Below are 17,379 nucleotides of genomic sequence, written 5' to 3'. Positions count from 1 at the left end.
CTTTAAGAACATCTACAAAAGCCCAGAACTCACCTTACTATCGTAGTATTTCTCTCGTTTGTCAGTGAGGATGGAGCGAATGACATTGCCTGAATATTCGATCACCATCTCACCTGCATCAATGTTCCTTTTGCAGAACAGACCCCGGCCATGGATGGGAGACCTAAATTGTAACAAGGAAAGCGAATTATTTCAAACAAGTCAAGCAAAGCTCAAGAACATCAGATTGTAAAGGCTGCAGAAAACTGGCTATTTGTGACAAAGACCACCGTAGTATTGTTAACCCTTCTCTAAGGGAACACTAACAAGAACACCACCAGGTCATTCTGCCCACATCTGAGCTATTGCCAAGGTAAATCCAGCAAGGAGCAAGTGGCTTGTGCTGAGGATTACTTTTCAAATGCATTACTTGGGCAAGAAGAAGGAAGAGAGAAAAAGCCCAAGCCTGCTTTTCCCCCCCAGTTTTGCAGTGTCTTCACAGAAGGTTGCCAGTTTCCACCTTCCCCTATCCTACAGGCAATGATACCAGAGCAAAACTGTACCTGTAGACACCAACTGCCTCCTTGGAGGTCTTCTTCAAGTGCCGGAAGCGCATGGGCATTGGCAGATCCATACTGGTCGCTCTCCTAGAACAAAGAGGCACAGCTAAGTGACAACCTGTACTGGAGACTCTGTGTCATGTATTATCTGGGGCACTTTCCAAGATGGAGTAATTTAGACACTGTGATACTGCAGCCCACAGAGAACACAATCAAAATTAATGCAGTGTTTTCATATATATGTAAAAGATCATTTCCACCTGTTCCTCCTCAAATTTTCATCAGATTGTTTTACATTAGCAAGAAAAGGAAACATTTGAAGGCAGACTGGTCTGGTGGTCACCTTCAGATGTCACTTCTCTTGTTATTGCAGGAGTCACCTCTATGTCTGGCAGTGATTGGTAGCTTTCAAGGTTTGAACACTCCTCAAAGAACACAACCCTTAACTAAGCCCAATCTGCTCATTTTAACACTCCAAAATATTTTTCCCCTTTGAACCTTTAAGCCCTGCTGCATACCGGGCTGATTTCAGCTGCACTTCTTCCTCTTCCTCGTCATTCGGGTTGTATTCTGGTGGCTGTCGGTGTTTAGAAGCCAAGAAATTAAACATATCAAATGCAGATTTCCTGCAATTTAAAGAGACCAGAGGGAATGTTTTACTGACTGAAAATAAACATATGGTTGCCACAACAGTCTGACATGTTTACTGCGTCACACCTTCCCCACTCTGCCTCTCTTAAAGCCCCTGCGCATGAGGGTAAGGCACAGCAGGTTTTGAAAACCCCCAGTAACAGCCCCAGCCAGGAAACTTTGTTAAACCAAGCAATGGGCCACAAAGTGGGACAGGAAGATGTGCAGACTTTGAAGATGCCAAATGGCTGATTTTCTTGTGCCACTTATTAACATTTAACTGAGAGCTTTAGTGCTGCAGAGATTTGTTGCTCCTGCCCTGCCACAGCGTTAGTTGTGGAGCCAAAGGGCCATTAACCCCTACACCAACAAGGGTCACACTTGCCTCAGGTGGACTTCAGCCCGAGCAGAGCCATGTGGGTTCAAAGGAGGTTCATTGGCCTCCTCTGGCTTGTGAAATCTGAACTTGTAGTTGTGGCAGTGCTTCGCTCCGTACAGTTGCTCAATCAGGAACACAACAGTATCATGGATAATCCCCAACATCCTCAAACCATTCACACCTGGAACAAGAAATAAAGCACAACCAACACTAACTATCAGTGCAGACTAAGAGCTGGAAGATACAGCAGTTTGTCACAAAGAGCCAGGACATGACACAGCTATAACAGCAGCACTATATTAGCTATTGCACTCTATGTGAGAACTTCTAATCCTTCCATTATAAAGAAATGACCCCCCATAAAGCAGGCAGCAGGTGAAATGGAACTATTAAGACTCTTAAGACCCTCACAGAAAGATCTGTTTGCTCTCCCGCATTCAGCGCATGGTGTTACCTGCAAAGGACAGCTGCTTCAGGCGGGCGTTTGAACGGGCCTCTTGCACCTTGTCAGTCAGCGACTTCCAGGCATCTGCAGCACACACACAGATGACAAATGGTGACACAGTGTCTAAGCGCTTCAATACTCATATTTAAATAAACGAATTGGAGAATATCAAGTCTGCAACCTTCCACAGGCCATAAACTTAGATCCTCAGATCCAATTGCTTTCATCCTCTTGAAAATTCACACTGGCATAAGGGAAGGCAGGGTATTCAGCAATTGGTCTGGAGTAAAAGTCTGGATACCCAGTACTCCACTGTGTGATCTACACTGCCTATTTCTTGACAAACTATGGCTCAACACCACTGGTCAATTGATAAAACAAAATGGGTCAGTGATACATATCCCACTGAATTTATTATGCTGCAAAAAAAAAGGAGAAATAATAGAATCCAGACATTGTCAGGAACTAGGATTGTTCTAGGGCTGTAAACCAAGAGATTTCTCTCATTTTTTAAAATCTATAAATAAAGCAAAGAAGAAGTCCTCAGAAGCAATAATTTTACTTCTAGTAAAAACAGTTAAAACCAGTACAACCAACAGTGCGCCGTTCTCACCTTCAATACTTTCTGCGCAGATCTGAAAACCATCATCACTAGAGATCTCAAAAACCAAACCTTTTTTTGGTTTCTTCTCACCAAGACACTCTTTCCTCTTTTGTTCTTGCTGAAGCCAAAACATAAGAGGGGAGCTGAAAGTGCTCTCTTCTTCCTCGAGAGCTTTTGAGCCTAGAAAAAATGGAAGCCAGCATGAAGATGGGAATTGAAAAGAACAATGCTTTTTATACGTGGCATTCCACAACTGAAAATGCCTTACTGACTTGCCTTTCCAGCAGCAAATCCAGCCAAGAAAAAAATTCTAGAGAGTGCTACAGTAAGAGTGTGAAATCTCAAGTGCTGAAATTCTCACAAACTAAAAACAATCTTTTTGTCCAAGATCTATAAATAGCAAACAAGCCTTTCCTCCCCTTATAGAAAAGCTAATAGCTTTGAGCCTTTTCGTTCTACAGAATGACACAAAAATCATATCTTCAAACATCACTTTTCCAGACCTAGAGAACCCCAAGACCAGGTGTTTTTGAAGAAGTGACATACCTGCATTTTCTTGCTCATTTACTGAGTTCTGTGTTGATTGAGGTTCTGGGACCACAGCCGGTTGCCTTGGGAGAGGAGGAGGAGAACATGGAGAAAAATAGCTAACAACCTGCCTTATTTCTTCACCAGCCCTAAGCAGTAGTCTATGAAGTCTTGACAGACACAAGAACCTTTTTCCAGATCAAATGTTCTGACACCAGTTCAGTTGGAAATGAACAAACAAATGAAAAATATTCTACTCAGTAGCATTTCTGTTTGCAGCCTCTATCCATCTGTGGGCAGGAGCCTACTTTCACACAGCCTGTGACCCTCTCTGCCAGCCCCACTCAGGAATAAGGTGTGTACCCACACAAAATCAGACACCGCTGCACAAGCATCTCCTCAGCAGGCACTTAGCTCCCCAGAACTATATGCAGCATAATGCAAAATGGTTCCATATTGCATCTTAATGTGACTGCACATTCCCTACTGAAAGCTCCCCTGACATTTTTAACTAGGAATGCCAGACTTCCGGCATTCTCTATTCAAATGCCCTTCAGCTCGTGAGCAGAATCACACAGAAAGGTCTGTTCATCCCTTACCCTGCAGACTGCCCACATGGCTTCTGCAACGGCTGGTCTATGCTGGCTGCATCCTGCGCATCTGCCTTCACAGCAGGCGTCCTGAAAGCAAAAGATTTGGGAACATTCAAAATATCTGCTAACCCATATGTGCCATAAATGAGACTGGAAGGCAGGAATGGATCCACTGGGAGTTGCTGTGACAGACTCAGCAGTTCTGAAGACTACACAAGTAACAACAACAGCTCCTAAGATACAGAGAACCAGATCATACTTCCATCAGAACCAAAAGTTGCACTTCACAATTTGCCTTGACTTGCATAACTTCCTGGAGAAACTAGCTCAAGATTCTCTCATACTGTTACAAAACCCCAGGGATGAGAAAAAACAAACTCTCCTCTTACCCTGTAGCTGAGACCTGAGGTTCAGCAACAGTCCCTTTGTCAGGAACATGAGATTCAGAAGAACCGGCCCACACATGAGAAGTTTTGTGTTTCTTTCCATTCCCTTTGTCTAACAATGGCTGGATGCGTTTGATTTTTGGCTTCATTTTTGTGGGACCCAGCATAGAGCTACTTGCAGACTGCTGACCAGGTGACGGGGAGCCTCCTGGAGATGCCGAACTGGCATGCATCACTGACGAGGAAGCCTTGCTTTGTTCAAGTCCAGTATTGTTTGGAACATCGACCAGCTGTGGAAAGCTTGACAACTGCGTTGTTGCCGAAGCCGTGCTAAGGTCCAGCTGGGAGGATGCAACCCCAGTTTTGCTGGCTAAGAGCTGTGTCATATGCTGAAGCTGGTATGAGCCTTCTGGGTCAGCAGATGATGGAGCAACTGTCATGCCCATTGTCTGTGCTGAAGGTAGAACACATATACTTGATGCAGCGGTCATGGCTGCCGTAGACGGAGTTTGAGATGCCCCCAGTTGTGAAAACATCCCAGAACTTGGTGGTAAAGTCATGTGCTGCTCCTGAAGACCAAGGCTTTGCTGACTAGCTTTGATCAGGAGGTTGCTTATTGAACCAAGGTCCCCCAGTAATCCAGGGCTTGTTAACGTTACTGAACTTTGTCCCAGAACGTGACCAGGAACTGACCCACCAGTACTAGGGGCTGCCGTGGCCTGCATGGATACAACATTCAGCACGGAGGAACTCGATGTTAGGCCTGATACAGGCCCCGCTGGGAGATGGCTGGCATCTGGACCAATAACACTGGGAGATGTGCTGACTGCAGTAGTGGTCCCACCTTGCGGGAGCAAAGATGTTTGCTCAAAATACATGACCCCAGACTTTGACCTTTTGATAATATTGGGAACAGTTCTATGGGACGTTGAATTCGCAATGGTTCCCAAATCTAGTGGGTGGTTAGAAATCTGGGAAGGAGCGAAATTAATTAAGGTCATGTTGGAGACCATATCAGAAGGAGCTATAGCAGAAGGTGTTCCAGAAGGAGCCAGCTTCTTATTCTTCCGTGACTGCAGGCGAGATATGGGCCGTTTCTTGCCCAGGGCAGCAGCTGGTGTAGAAGAAGCGGTACCAAGGTCTGTCCTCTGACTAGCTTCAGATACTAAGAGCTGAGGATCAGGGGGTGGCTGGACCCCTATTAAAAGACCTGGTGAAGGACTGCTGATGTTTGGTGGGAAGCCTGTCTGAGCAGGTGTGGAGAAAGGATGTATATGCTGGTGATGGGACATGGGAAGCAGACCCTTGCTCGTGGGAGGGAATAATGACTGAGATGGGGGCAAGCTTGGATTTAATCCTGTGGTCAGCGTGAGCCCGCTCCCCATGGGCCCCAGCACCGAAGTGTTGGTTTCCATCACACTCTGCGCAGAACTAACAGAAGGTGTTAACTGTATCTTTTGAGTGACGCCATTGGGAAGAGTTTGGAGGACATACAGGGGCTGCATGTTTTGATTAACTACCAGAAGTTTTTCTGCGGCTGGCTTGAGGTGGGGTGGTGTTGTCTGCACCGCAGCGTTGGAGATCTGCGAGGGGCCAGGACTGTCTGTGGAGTTTGGCACATACTTCTGGCTCTGGAGGGGAACAGTGGGTGATACTGGCACCTGTATACCCGGAGTCCCACTGTTTCTTGTTAAATCTTGGTTGCTGCCATGCCCTTGCTCGACAGGGCCACAGGCTGGGCTGGCTATATGCTCTGCATCTATGTGACTCTGGATGAAGTGATCAGGAGTTATGTGTCCTTCAGGGCTTGGGTCTACCCCTGGACTCAAGAGAGCTGCATCACCTTCCCCTGAGGCAGATTTTTCTGTGACTGTCACTCTCTTCTCTGAAGACTCTGTGGAAGGCAAGGCAAGCATTGACCTCTCTCCTGAGGAGGAAAGTGAAGACTCTGAGATGACAGCAAGCCTATTGTGATTTTGGCTGGGCACTGTAGGACTGCGTGTGGTCAGAACTGAGAGATCTGAAGGAAGCTCCAGCGGCAATTCAAATTGCTCCTCTGCTGATATGGAGGAAGAGACACTGCTGTCCACTGGTTCAGTGGTGGGCAGCTGCTGGGAGAACACCTCGAACAATCCCATATCCTTGCCACGGTTGCTGTCGAGACCTAGACCTTCTCCAAGCGTCAAGAGTTCAGATGATGAAGACTCTGGACTTTCTCCCAATGCCTGCATAGATGGTGTGTTCTTCAGCACAAAGTCCATGATGTCAGAAGGGAGTATGTTCCCACAGTCATCACTGTTGTTATTGTCGGAGTCAGATTTCAGAAGTTCTGTGTTGAAAGTGTCCAGTAAGTTCTTGTCGGAAGGTGTGCTTGCATGAGCCCTGCGGCCCGTTTCCAATGAGCTCAGCTGCACTTCCAGGGAGTCCTGACCCTGTGCTTTAACCCTACTCACAGGGTGGCAGTTATCAATCTTGGGTTCAGTTTTGTGCACTGTGGAGCTCTTGGTGACTTGCACTTTCTCACCAGCTTCTTCAGTTCTGTCCAGCTTTAAGTTCTCCGTCCCATTCTCTTTGCCACTCCTTTTAGTTACCTGGCTGACTTTCCTGGTTGTTGCTGTGACACTTGTATCACTTTCAGTTCCATCATCCACACCGTCTAGCTGTGAAATTTTTGGAAGATCACACTGCTCCTCCTCCCTGAATAAGCTATGGGACGCGAGCCTCTCCTCTGTGTTTGAGGAAACCACTGTCCTTGTGAAATTGTAGTAGTACAAGTCGTCTTCATCTGATGTGCTCAAGTCATCCGCACCATCCACTTGTCCTTCTGCAGACCGCTTCCCTCGCTTCTTGCCAGTTGAGTTACTGTAAAAGGGAATATCTTCCTCTCCATAGGACCTCACACCATACAGAGGAGTCAATCCAAAGAACATATTGGATCTGGCCCGAGCACTTCTCCGTGGATACCTCCGCTTGTATGAGCCTTCTTCTTGAGCTTTAGCTCCATCCTGGAGCATCAAGTTGTTACCTTGAATGGGTGAATTTTCATATGTGTTATTCTGAGATTCCTGTGATGGTGTTTCATTTGGACTTCCCTGAACTACAGGGTTCTCTTCCAGGCTTTCTGAAGCTGAGGAGTGCTCTGCCAAAGCAGTCAGGTCTGCTCCTGCAGACTGAGTTTCAACATCACTTTCCTGCTGTGCATTTTTAGACTGGTTTTCGCTTTCCATCTTGAGAGGAGTCAGAGTGACTTTAACTGTACGTTTCCTGGGTGCCTGTGATTCCTTAGGGGTTGCTTCAACCTGCATTGCAGGCCCTTTAGATGGCCCTTGTGGAGACTTCTCACAAGCTTTTTCAGCAGGAATATTATTACATAACCTCTGGCTAATTTGTTCAGTTGCCAAACCCTGACTGCCAAATTCTGGTTTCAGTTCATCACTGCCTAGTGCTTGATTTGTCTCTGTAAGAGATTTCAGGGAATGCTTCTCTTTAAAACTGTCTTTCATTAACTTTTTGCCTTTCTGACGCCTGTCTCTGGGAGCAGTAACTACCTGCTCACTTGCTGCAGGAGATCTGTTGTTTACTCCAGCAGCCTTCAAGGTCTTTGCATCCATCTCATCAACCACAGTTGTTTTCTCTGGCTGTACAGGTTCTATGTGCTGATCTCTGTCTTTCCTTAGGCCTCTCTGCTGCAAAGGTGGAAAGGGTACTGCTTCTTTGGAAGAAAATGATCCTGAACACTCTTGAAATGTTCCTATTTTAACATTCATTTCTGTGCCTGATGAACTGGTTGGTTGAGTGGACACTTTGGAGCTTCCTCCAGAAGCAAAAGTATGAGACAAATAATCCGGGTCCTTTGAGGTTTTCATCTTCTCTCCCTTAGAAGGCGTACCTTTGGCTATTAAATCAGAACTGCTGGAATGTTTCCCTTCTGTAGACTGAGATGTATCCAGCTGGTAAGTTTTATTTCCAGTTGTAGCTGCTGTTTTCTGGGAGCCTGAACTGGTAGAGCAACTTTGAACTGGAGCGCTTGGAGGACCTGTGCTCCCTGGCCCCACAAAGCGGTCATTACTTTTGATAGTTGGCTCATATTCTGAAGAGGCCCCCGTGCTGGAAACTGAAGACACACTGTGCCTGGAGTAAGTGCTCCCAGTTCGCGTAGGGAAAATCATCCGGAGTTTTGACTGTTGCTGTGACAAAGAAGAGGTGCTGTGTCTCCGAGAACCAATGCTCTTAAGTCCCGAGGATAGCAAAGGATCTCCTACTGTCACTATTTCATGGGTCACTGGGGTAGGACTTCCTGAGAAACGAAGGCAAGAAAGACTGTCAAGTGATCTTCAATGTTCACAATCAACTCACATCCAATTCCTTCACACAAATCATAAGAAATTAAAACCCAGCAAAACTCTTCAGCCAAACAACACCAACACAGTGTTGGTATTTTAGATAGGTGTTAAAAACCCAATACCGTCAACCAGAATTCAGCAAGTTTGTATCTCAGGGATTGGTATCTCAACTTTAGATATGAATTTTCAACATCAGTTTGAAAGAAAACATTAGTCAGAAATAGCTGCTGAATTACAATACCAGATTCCTGATTCTCTCTGGAAAAATACCAACTGAGATGCTAAGTCCCTAACTTACACCAAAGCTCTTTTAGCTCACTACTACTATATTGCCCAAATGCTGCCTCTTCTTCATCCCGAAGGACTGTTTGTTTCAGTTTTACATTTCTCGGCAGGCCATCTCCACTGTGTATTATTAGAACTTTCCTCTCCTCAACCTATTGTCATTTCACTGCTTTTTCCAGAAACAGTAAACTAAACACCCTGTTCTGAAAGAAGCCAAGAAAGACAGAAACTAAACCAAAACATTTCCAAACAAACCTCAAACAAAATCAGTAGCACTAGAAATACCTGCAGAAGGTAATGGCCTAGAGCCAGGAGACCTCTGTGTGGATGGGTAACTTGGCGTCCTGATCCTGGGACCCTTTGAGACCACTGGATAGTAACAGGAACTAGAGGTCTGAGAATGCAAGGGACGATCTGGTGATGGTGGGTTTACAATTTCAGGTGTATTTTGGGTGTCTCTCGGTAGAATTTCTGTTGTTGTATAAAAGAGAAACAACAGTATAAGCCATCACTGAACCCTAAAATCAGTGATTTGATAAAGTATATACTGCTATCAGGTTTCACTTGGAGAATCAGGGTATTTGTTAAATAAACACCAAGTCAAAGATTTGACATCAGATAATGCCTGGTTTCTTCTTGTAAGAACATTTTCAAATACTTGTAGCAATTGCTCAGCTTACACATGAAATTCCACTATGTATTTATAGAGTTTAAGATTCTGTGTTAACACTGACAACACTATAAACATTTAAAAAATCTCTCACAGCTTTAGCCTTGGATACAAGGAAGCAATGTGGAAGTGCAGAAGCACAATGTAACTATTCAACGTTGTACTGAACAACCCCCATACTACAGACCAACACCTACACTCCAAACACATTTTGAAGTTTTAGATCACTAGAAAATTCTCTGAGCTGTGATTAGAAATCATCCCAGCAGTGTTCGTTTGGCTCATGTTTTCAAAGTTAGCGGTATATCCAGGAGCTTAAAGTCTTAAGATGCTGTGGAAGCCTGAATTGGATTCTGCTCCAAATCGGTTTAAGAGATACACTATGGCAAAACCATACCGAGAATATACTTCTACTAAGTCCTTAAAAGATTACCTGTAAGGGGAACTGGACTATGGGCAATTGTTCTATTATCATCATGCTCTACAGTGCTGTTGATGTCAGGTTCTATGACTGGAGGTCGGCACTCCATGATCTTGCAGGTATACACACAGCGCTTTCTGGCATCTGTTGTGCTCCAGTACACCCTGGAACACCTGGAAGATAATTCAAACAAATAAATTTATTAAAACAGTTGAGTAAACCTCACTTCTGTTTTAAATTTTCTGTTTCTCAAAACTATATTGGCCAAAGCCCTCCTGGCAGAACACACTGCACACCCAGCTTAATCAGAGATTCCTCAACAGTGTAGGAAAAGCTACAGTCAATTTCCCATGTTACTTCAGTTTTTGTTTGACATGAAATATACTGGAAGACATCAAATCATGAAACAGCTTATACTCACTGATAGCCAATGGGAAACAACTTATCTTCACAGTCTGAGAGGTCATTCAGAATTCCTAGGCAGTCTATCGTCATTGAACCTGAGTAGAAATAGGAACAGAACATTTCTGTGAACCAGAATCCAGCACCAAAGACGGATCAAGTATCCAGAGACTGTATCGTACCAATCATCATGTGGATGTTCTCCGGTTCCAAACCACTAAGAAATTTTCTTCTCAAACTGATCCCTTCAAAGTCCACAAAAACTCTCCTAAGAACTTCAAATCCATTCTCAGGAACCACCTGGAACAAGAACCAACAAAACTACTTGTTAATTAAAGGAACTCCTATATTTTTGCTACAGTTTGTCCTACTTGATCCTTTTGGTTTTTGAACTTCCACACAGCTGCCAAACTTCCCCAGGCTGGCTGTATTATGACTTCCTTTTAAGAGCACTGCAGTCCAGCCCTCATTAGCAAGAAACACGTTCAACATGAACTTCTAAAAACTGTTCATAGTTACAGGCTAACCCCATCTTCAGAGTGTGAGGCAGAGTGTTAAAAAAGAATCTCACCTCTCCTTTGATCAAGTCACGATGCCTCTGGCAGTAAACCTTCTTATCATCCAGAAAGACACAGTTCTTGGCTCGTGAGCACATGAAATGATAATTACTCGTACAGGAAGTGAGGCAGCAGCCTACTGTGGCACCTGACTTCTGGCAGAATTCACATCTCTGCAAAAGCAAAAAGAAAAAACGAAAAATTAATCTCTTCTAAAACTGGACCACCATTGCTGTTGTCAGTTGTTTTTTTTGGCACAGCAGAAGTTTAGAGTAATGTCTGATCCCCCATTTCACTGCCGTTCAATTTCACTACAGTGACTCAAACACATAAGCGAGACATGGAGGAGGAGGTGAGAGGAAGAAGGATCCCTCACATGGAACAACTTTTTCATTTGTGGACTGGTTCTTCCAGGCCTTAGACTTTCCTGCTTGTGCTTCATATCCAATCTTCACATTTGCAAGCTTCACTTGATCTCAACAATATTCCAGAACTGAGCAAGGATAAAATAACTTTCCAAATACCTTCAGTTAGTTCTATTATTTATAGCATAGTAAAAAATACTGCAAAGAAAGGTGAGAGAAGAACAAATGCACACAAGGCATCTTTTAGCTAGGCTCCTGTCTTCTGATTCTAAATCAGAGTTAAGTTTAATGAAGTGTTCTTTGCTTGTACCCACCAGCTGCTTTCCCCGGATCACAGCCATGTGCACGTTTTTCAGAGAACCATCATCATCTTCAAACACTTCTGCTGACCACAAAGCACAGTTCACATGTGTCCATTCATTTTGGCCAATATAGAGAAGACGTCCAGCATCCTAAAGAACAGAAGGAAATGTTCTTTTCAGATGTTCTAGAAAACACAACAATGCACAAAACCCATCCAGCCTATCCACATACCAAATCTACAGCACTGCTTAAATGGGCTCCTACGGAAACGGGCACAGGGCAGATACTCACATTAGCACTGTCATCACCATATTTTAGGCACAACGCACACTGCCTGTTGTCTTCTACATCCGGAGGTGGGTTCAGTTCAGGACTGTCCTCTCTGCTTCTGTCAGACCCTTAGAGTTAAAAGGGAGAACAATATTTATTCTTAAAATTCAGGGAGGCAAAAATTCATCTGGAGAGATTGTCAGCAAGTGAACACAGTTGAATAGTTTTCAATAGCCAGCTTGGAAAGCAAAGGACACATCAGCCACTGCAGAACCCTCATTCTGGGGGAAAAGAGGGGTTGCAAAAGCTGATTCTTGGGTCCAAGCTCAGCCCAGAAACATCTCATATATAACTGCCTCTAAATAACTTCAGATCACAGAGGTCTCTACGACAGCTGCATTTCTGGGTTTGGGATCGGCAATCCCGATATCGGTTTTCTTACCAGAGATGGGAGGTGTAGGAGGATGTAGAGGAGTTGGCGAATCTGGCTCTCCAGGCCCTTTGAGTTTTGGAGCTGGAATGATTTTCTTCATCAGAGGGGGCTGTTCAGTGCGGTTGTTCTCTTCACGCTCCTGCCACTGAGCATAATTATGGTCGAGCGACGGGGGCAGCACCGCATTTGGCAACATACCACTGCTGAGATGCAGCAAGGAGTCAGTGTCACACCTGGCTGCACCAGAGGGCCTTATGCCCTGCCTACCAGGGCCAGCCTACCTGACATCTGCCCCCCAGCAACAACTCCAATAACTACTTACAGCCCACAGATGCTCCCCACAAATGTGACCAGTCACATTTTAAGGTTTGTGATGTGGCTGTCTGTTTCTCTGAAGGGTAACAGATACAGGAGGGCTACCCCAATTAACAGTGTGAGAAGGAGAGGGATGGAAGGTCAGGACTGACATGCCAACACACAGTACACCTAGTTCTAAATAAGAATTTTGGTTACTTGGCTTTAAAACAAGGAAGTGTGTACAAAACATGGGAATGGGATTATCATGTAACTTCTCAGGGAAAAAAGAAAAGGAAAAGAAAAAAGGAAAAACAAAAATTCCAACCCCACAAACAGGCTCTCCAAATACGTTTTGCTTGGCCAGCTGGCAAACAGCAGGGTGTCACAGTCAGATACAGAACAATTACTTACTTGCTTGTTACTTTATTTGGCTCCCAAAATCTGGACTTTTTTACACTGAACCATGGAAAAACTCGCTCCATTTGCTAAAGGAAAACAATATCCCATTAGAAAAGTTAGACAACATACCAAAAAATTCAAAGACATGCAGCCAAGATCTACTGTAAATGCACAACTAGTAACATTCATTAACATTAACAACTCTGACAATGCATTATTTTATTCCCGGAAAGACCCAAGCAAGGATAAGTGTGGTGGCCCTTTGGACTCTAACATCAACAAGCAGTGGTAGGATACCATGCAGATTTCAAAGTAACTGTAGGCCAGCTCACCCGAATAAAGAAGGACTTGACCATGCTGTTGGCTTTCTTAATCTCTGGCTGCCCACCATCAGAATTAATGGCTGCTTGAATTATCTTCACAATGTCATCACTAAAATCCAACTGTAAAAAATCCACAAAACTTCACATTAACGGGATTGCCTTTTGTACAGCTATACCACCCACTAATTTTTTAAGGCAGCAAGTGGACATTCGGATGACTGTAAGACTGAACCAGAGCATCAACTTAAAAGCAGAAAGGGAATTTGGCTATGAAGAAACAAGCAGCCCTCTGTATTTGTAAACTGGCTGGCAGAGCTGCCACACCCACAACCATTCACTTCAGCTGACTGCTGACTGGTTTTAAATCGGCTAAACTAGCTGTAGCTATCTCACAAGAATTTGGTCAAAATCTGGTGCCACAACATTTGCCAAGCACTTTGCAATATCCAGTTTTCCTCAAGATTACAAATTCTGTAGGAAAAAAAGAGCAAAAGGCTGTTCTCTGCAAAGAGAGCTGATTCGGTCAACACTAGTATTTTCTGTAAATGACCCTTGAAGAGATCACCCCTCCACCCTTAGTTTCTAGCTAACCAACTGCAGCAGGGCTATTTGGCATGGCCTTCAGTCAGAATTTGCATGTTCAGGATGGCCTGTCCTGCTTTTATCTACATAAATGTCTGACTGAGAGCAGATGGGGGTCTAACCAAGTACCACCGCTGGCTACAGAGAACCCCATAGGAGCATAAATTACTCATGTCTGGACCAATATTAACCAGTGCCAGCCAGAACTATTTTTAGCAGTATGGTAATCTGCTTCCTTGCTCCTAAAGAAAAAGCTTAAGCCTGCTCAGTTACAAACACCACAGGTAACAAAGCAATTTACAGTGTCTAGTAATAGAGTGGAACATAACAACTTTGACATACCACAGAAGTATAACTTCCTTGATCCATTTTTCTTTTCACTCCTTCCAGATCCAGAGGTTGCTGCTCCTCCTGTTTACTGACTTCTGTTAGGACAGGAGGATCAGGACCCTCAGGAGAGCTTCTGGATGGGATACTCTCTTCTGTCTCAGGATTTAAATCAGGTGGTTTTGCTGCCTGTGAACACCAGCAATGAGACAGAGGGTTGTTGACTATTGAAATGCAGCTTCTCCTGATGATACATTCCCAAGCACATTTATTGGCCCAAGGATTTTCAGTAATGTGAAGGAAAGGAGACCCGAGTATGTAGGGGCAACAATGAAAAGCTCTTAACCTACTTTCTGCTGAGACCTGTAAGGTGCACAGTAGGACAGAGCCATCAGGCATAAGGATCAAACTCATTGCTCAGAAGACTTATTTCTGAATGCGTATTTCAAGACAAAGATCCTGCTCTTCTGTGAGAAAAGCACCTTCACAGAGTTAAATCCTCCCATTCCTTGAAGAAGGAAGGGAGGAATTAGCCTATTTTTCTTTCAGCTTCACAAGCTGTATCACAGATACCTACTTCTCTGCTTCCAAAGGCATCACCAAAAGAAAGAAAAATAAATAAATCACTGCACATGTTGTTCCAAGTACGATGCAGACACTTCTGCAGTATGAGATACAGCAACACCTCAACAACTCAACTGAATGCCACATACACTTCGTGCCAGAGTAACACCAACAGGGCACAAGGTCCGGCTTACCTGTCGATACCGCAGTAAGTGGCTGGTAGTTCTGGAATTCAACAGGGCGGTTAAAACCTGCTTCAAGGAAACCTGCAGCTCCTTCTCTAGTGCCAGACGCCACTCTGCAGGATGCTGCTCTGTACAGTTAATGCAGGTGTATGCAACGCTCTCAGGCAAGTTGGAGAGTATCTCATACATTTCATCTGGAGACAAAAGAAAAGATAACCATCTAAACTGCTTTACTGAAGGATACAGGGAAAAATCCCTGCCCTGCACTTACTGCCTAACTGAAACATTTTCATGCAACAAAAGCCCCTTGTACAGCTAATTAAGTGATACTGCCTTTGAGGAAAGTCCTGTGCTTTCAGGATGTCATTGGTATTAGCACTGGTTTACCTGTTGCCACTCTACAGGTATTTTTCAGGTAGGTCACAACAGGTGAATGTGTTAAAGTAGCACTCTAGTAAAAAGGTCCAAGACTTGATTGCTTTGGCCTAATCACTGCCCCATGGTCTTCAGTAGTGAGGGGATGAGGATTTCCTTACCAGAAAGGTTTTCACATTTGGAGTGGACCCAGCGGTCACATTTCCCACACTGCATCATCTTGCTCTCATAGTCATCATCATCATAGCATTTGTCACAGAGAGGACAAAAATTTCCTGCAAACAAAATGGGATATTAGAAATCTGGATGCCAAACACACCTTAAAGGCTGTGTGGTTACTTACTGGTGTGCTAAGAAAGCGGCTCTGAACGCCCCTACCAGTAAACTACCAGCACAGTCCCCTCTACTGTTATGAGGCTGCAAAAAATAATTTTGGAAGATGACTGACAACTTTAGAATTCCATGGCTGGGCAGCCATTTTTTGTGCATGGCAAGACTAACAAAATACTATATGCAACAGCAAAATGAAAGGACAAAGATGACACATAGGCAAGAAATTAGGTGGAAAATACAAGACTTTCTGCCTTAAGTTTCTTCCCCAAAATGCCCTCTAAAATTCATAGGCATCGTGTACAGCAACTAACACAAGGAACAACCACTTTACGTTAGAAATTTTGCTTTTAAACTGCTTTAAAGTCAAAAGTATTTTAAAATGTCTTTTCCTCATTTGCTACTGGAAACCCTGGGCCAACAGGTGTGTAATAATTCCTTTATACAGCAGAGTGTTTACATGCTGAAAGCCCCAAACTTTGACAAAAAAGCAGTGGTGACTTTGGTGAGCCACTGCACCACCTAGGAACCTGGCTCTGAACTATTATGTGCACTTTCAGGCTCAACCATAACCAGCCTGCACTGCAGCCTGGACTGTGCCAACTTCAGGTGCCATGCTGGCCCTCTGCCCACTCACACTGGCTGATTCAAAACCAAGCAGCTGAGGAAGCCCCTGCTGTAAAAAATCACAATTTTATGTACCTTTAGCAAAGAGTTTGGCACAATCATGACACAGGGAGAAATCATGAGACCACTGTGCATCCCACCCTTTGCCTGGTGTTGTTGATCCACAGCTCTTGCAGCGAACGCATTTGGTACATATCTGGAAAAAGAATTAATTTGGCAAGAATTATTTGCTTTTATCCAGCAGTTTCTGTGCTTTCAACATATTTCATAATTTTTATTATTTAATGAGCGCAGAGATGTTACCAAACAGAATGAGGAATTCTAAATGTGGAAACTTTCCCTGAAAAGAACCGAGCTCACTTCCTTTATGGTAAGATAGTGATAATGCAACAAGATAAAACATTAAATCAAATCACAGTATAGTTTTTTTCGTCCTTCATATTTGCGCTGAAGAAAATACCACGTCTCCCTCACATAAAACATGGTTGTGGCGTTTCTTCTGGTCTAAACCACAAAGTCCTATTTTAACAGTTTTAAAACTCTGTATACTGTAGACGAAAACATGCACAAAGTCTTAGTAGCCAATACCCTACAGGCACTTGATTAGAACAAAAGACACAAATTAGCACATTAATCCAAATTGTCCCTCAATACTGGTATCAACAGGTTTGTTAACAAGGTAAATGCTTACATTTTGAAGACCTTCTTCCATGTTATGGGACTATGACCAAAAAGCTTACTACAATCTTACGACTTACTACGACTGAAAAAACGGGGTGATCTCTTTAAATATTCCTGCTTTCTCAGATTATCTTATCAACCAGCAATCTCACCATGTATTTCCAAATGTACCTTCTGATGCAACAGGCACCTTGCCTTGAAGAGATGAGTAACTGCATCAGAGCAAATAGCTTGCAGAGCTCTGCTCCACAGCATTACCATTAGTCAACAAATTAATTACCCAAAAAAGAAATTAAGATTCCTTACCCAAACTTTCTTTTTCTTGGTGGGTTTTGTTGGGTAGTTTGGGCCCAGGCACTCAGGGTGATAGCTGTTTCGGCACTTGTTACACTCCAGCAACTGCTACAAGAATAAGGGAAAAAAGCATTGGAACAGACAAACTGCAAAGGATGTAAAATCCTGGACACTTCAATTTTTTATTGAATCCCCCTTTCAGGGCATAAGAAAGAAGCTGCAATGGAGCAACTCAAGAGGCC

At 43.9% G+C, this 17,379-nt stretch overlaps 1 protein-coding gene across 3 annotated transcripts in view; it reads right to left on the bottom strand.

The window, feature by feature from the left end:
- The window catches only part of KMT2A (lysine methyltransferase 2A), a 42,039-nt gene that overhangs the window by 4,647 nt on the left and 20,013 nt on the right, over window positions 1-17,379 (bottom strand). For 2 of the 3 annotated variants that reach the window (XM_085081837.1, XM_085081839.1), the window contains exons 12-35: window positions 17,150-17,245; window positions 16,238-16,358; window positions 15,367-15,480; window positions 14,840-15,024; window positions 14,097-14,270; window positions 13,182-13,292; window positions 12,862-12,935; window positions 12,163-12,356; window positions 11,742-11,848; window positions 11,462-11,599; window positions 10,797-10,955; window positions 10,408-10,525; window positions 10,245-10,323; window positions 9,836-9,996; window positions 9,018-9,203; window positions 4,108-8,401; window positions 3,725-3,805; window positions 3,144-3,208; window positions 2,607-2,777; window positions 2,003-2,077; window positions 1,555-1,729; window positions 1,058-1,165; window positions 543-626; window positions 34-163 (exon numbers count right to left, since the gene is read on the bottom strand). In XM_085081837.1, coding sequence (XP_084937963.1) covers window positions 34-163; window positions 543-626; window positions 1,058-1,165; window positions 1,555-1,729; window positions 2,003-2,077; window positions 2,607-2,777; window positions 3,144-3,208; window positions 3,725-3,805; window positions 4,108-8,401; window positions 9,018-9,203; window positions 9,836-9,996; window positions 10,245-10,323; window positions 10,408-10,525; window positions 10,797-10,955; window positions 11,462-11,599; window positions 11,742-11,848; window positions 12,163-12,356; window positions 12,862-12,935; window positions 13,182-13,292; window positions 14,097-14,270; window positions 14,840-15,024; window positions 15,367-15,480; window positions 16,238-16,358; window positions 17,150-17,245 — 7,200 coding nt within the window. The remainder of the gene's footprint in view (window positions 1-33; window positions 164-542; window positions 627-1,057; window positions 1,166-1,554; window positions 1,730-2,002; window positions 2,078-2,606; window positions 2,778-3,143; window positions 3,209-3,724; window positions 3,806-4,107; window positions 8,402-9,017; window positions 9,204-9,835; window positions 9,997-10,244; window positions 10,324-10,407; window positions 10,526-10,796; window positions 10,956-11,461; window positions 11,600-11,741; window positions 11,849-12,162; window positions 12,357-12,861; window positions 12,936-13,181; window positions 13,293-14,096; window positions 14,271-14,839; window positions 15,025-15,366; window positions 15,481-16,237; window positions 16,359-17,149; window positions 17,246-17,379) is intronic. The other variant, XM_085081838.1, reaches the window with a different exon arrangement.

The sequence above is a fragment of the Lichenostomus cassidix genome, chromosome 24, assembly GCF_008360975.1.
Source record: "Lichenostomus cassidix isolate B80296 chromosome 24, HeHo_3.0, whole genome shotgun sequence".
Classification (NCBI taxonomy): Eukaryota; Metazoa; Chordata; class Aves; order Passeriformes; family Meliphagidae; genus Lichenostomus; species Lichenostomus cassidix.
The sequence above is the reverse complement of the archived record's forward strand: the minus strand, read 5'-3'. Positions and strand labels throughout refer to the sequence as shown.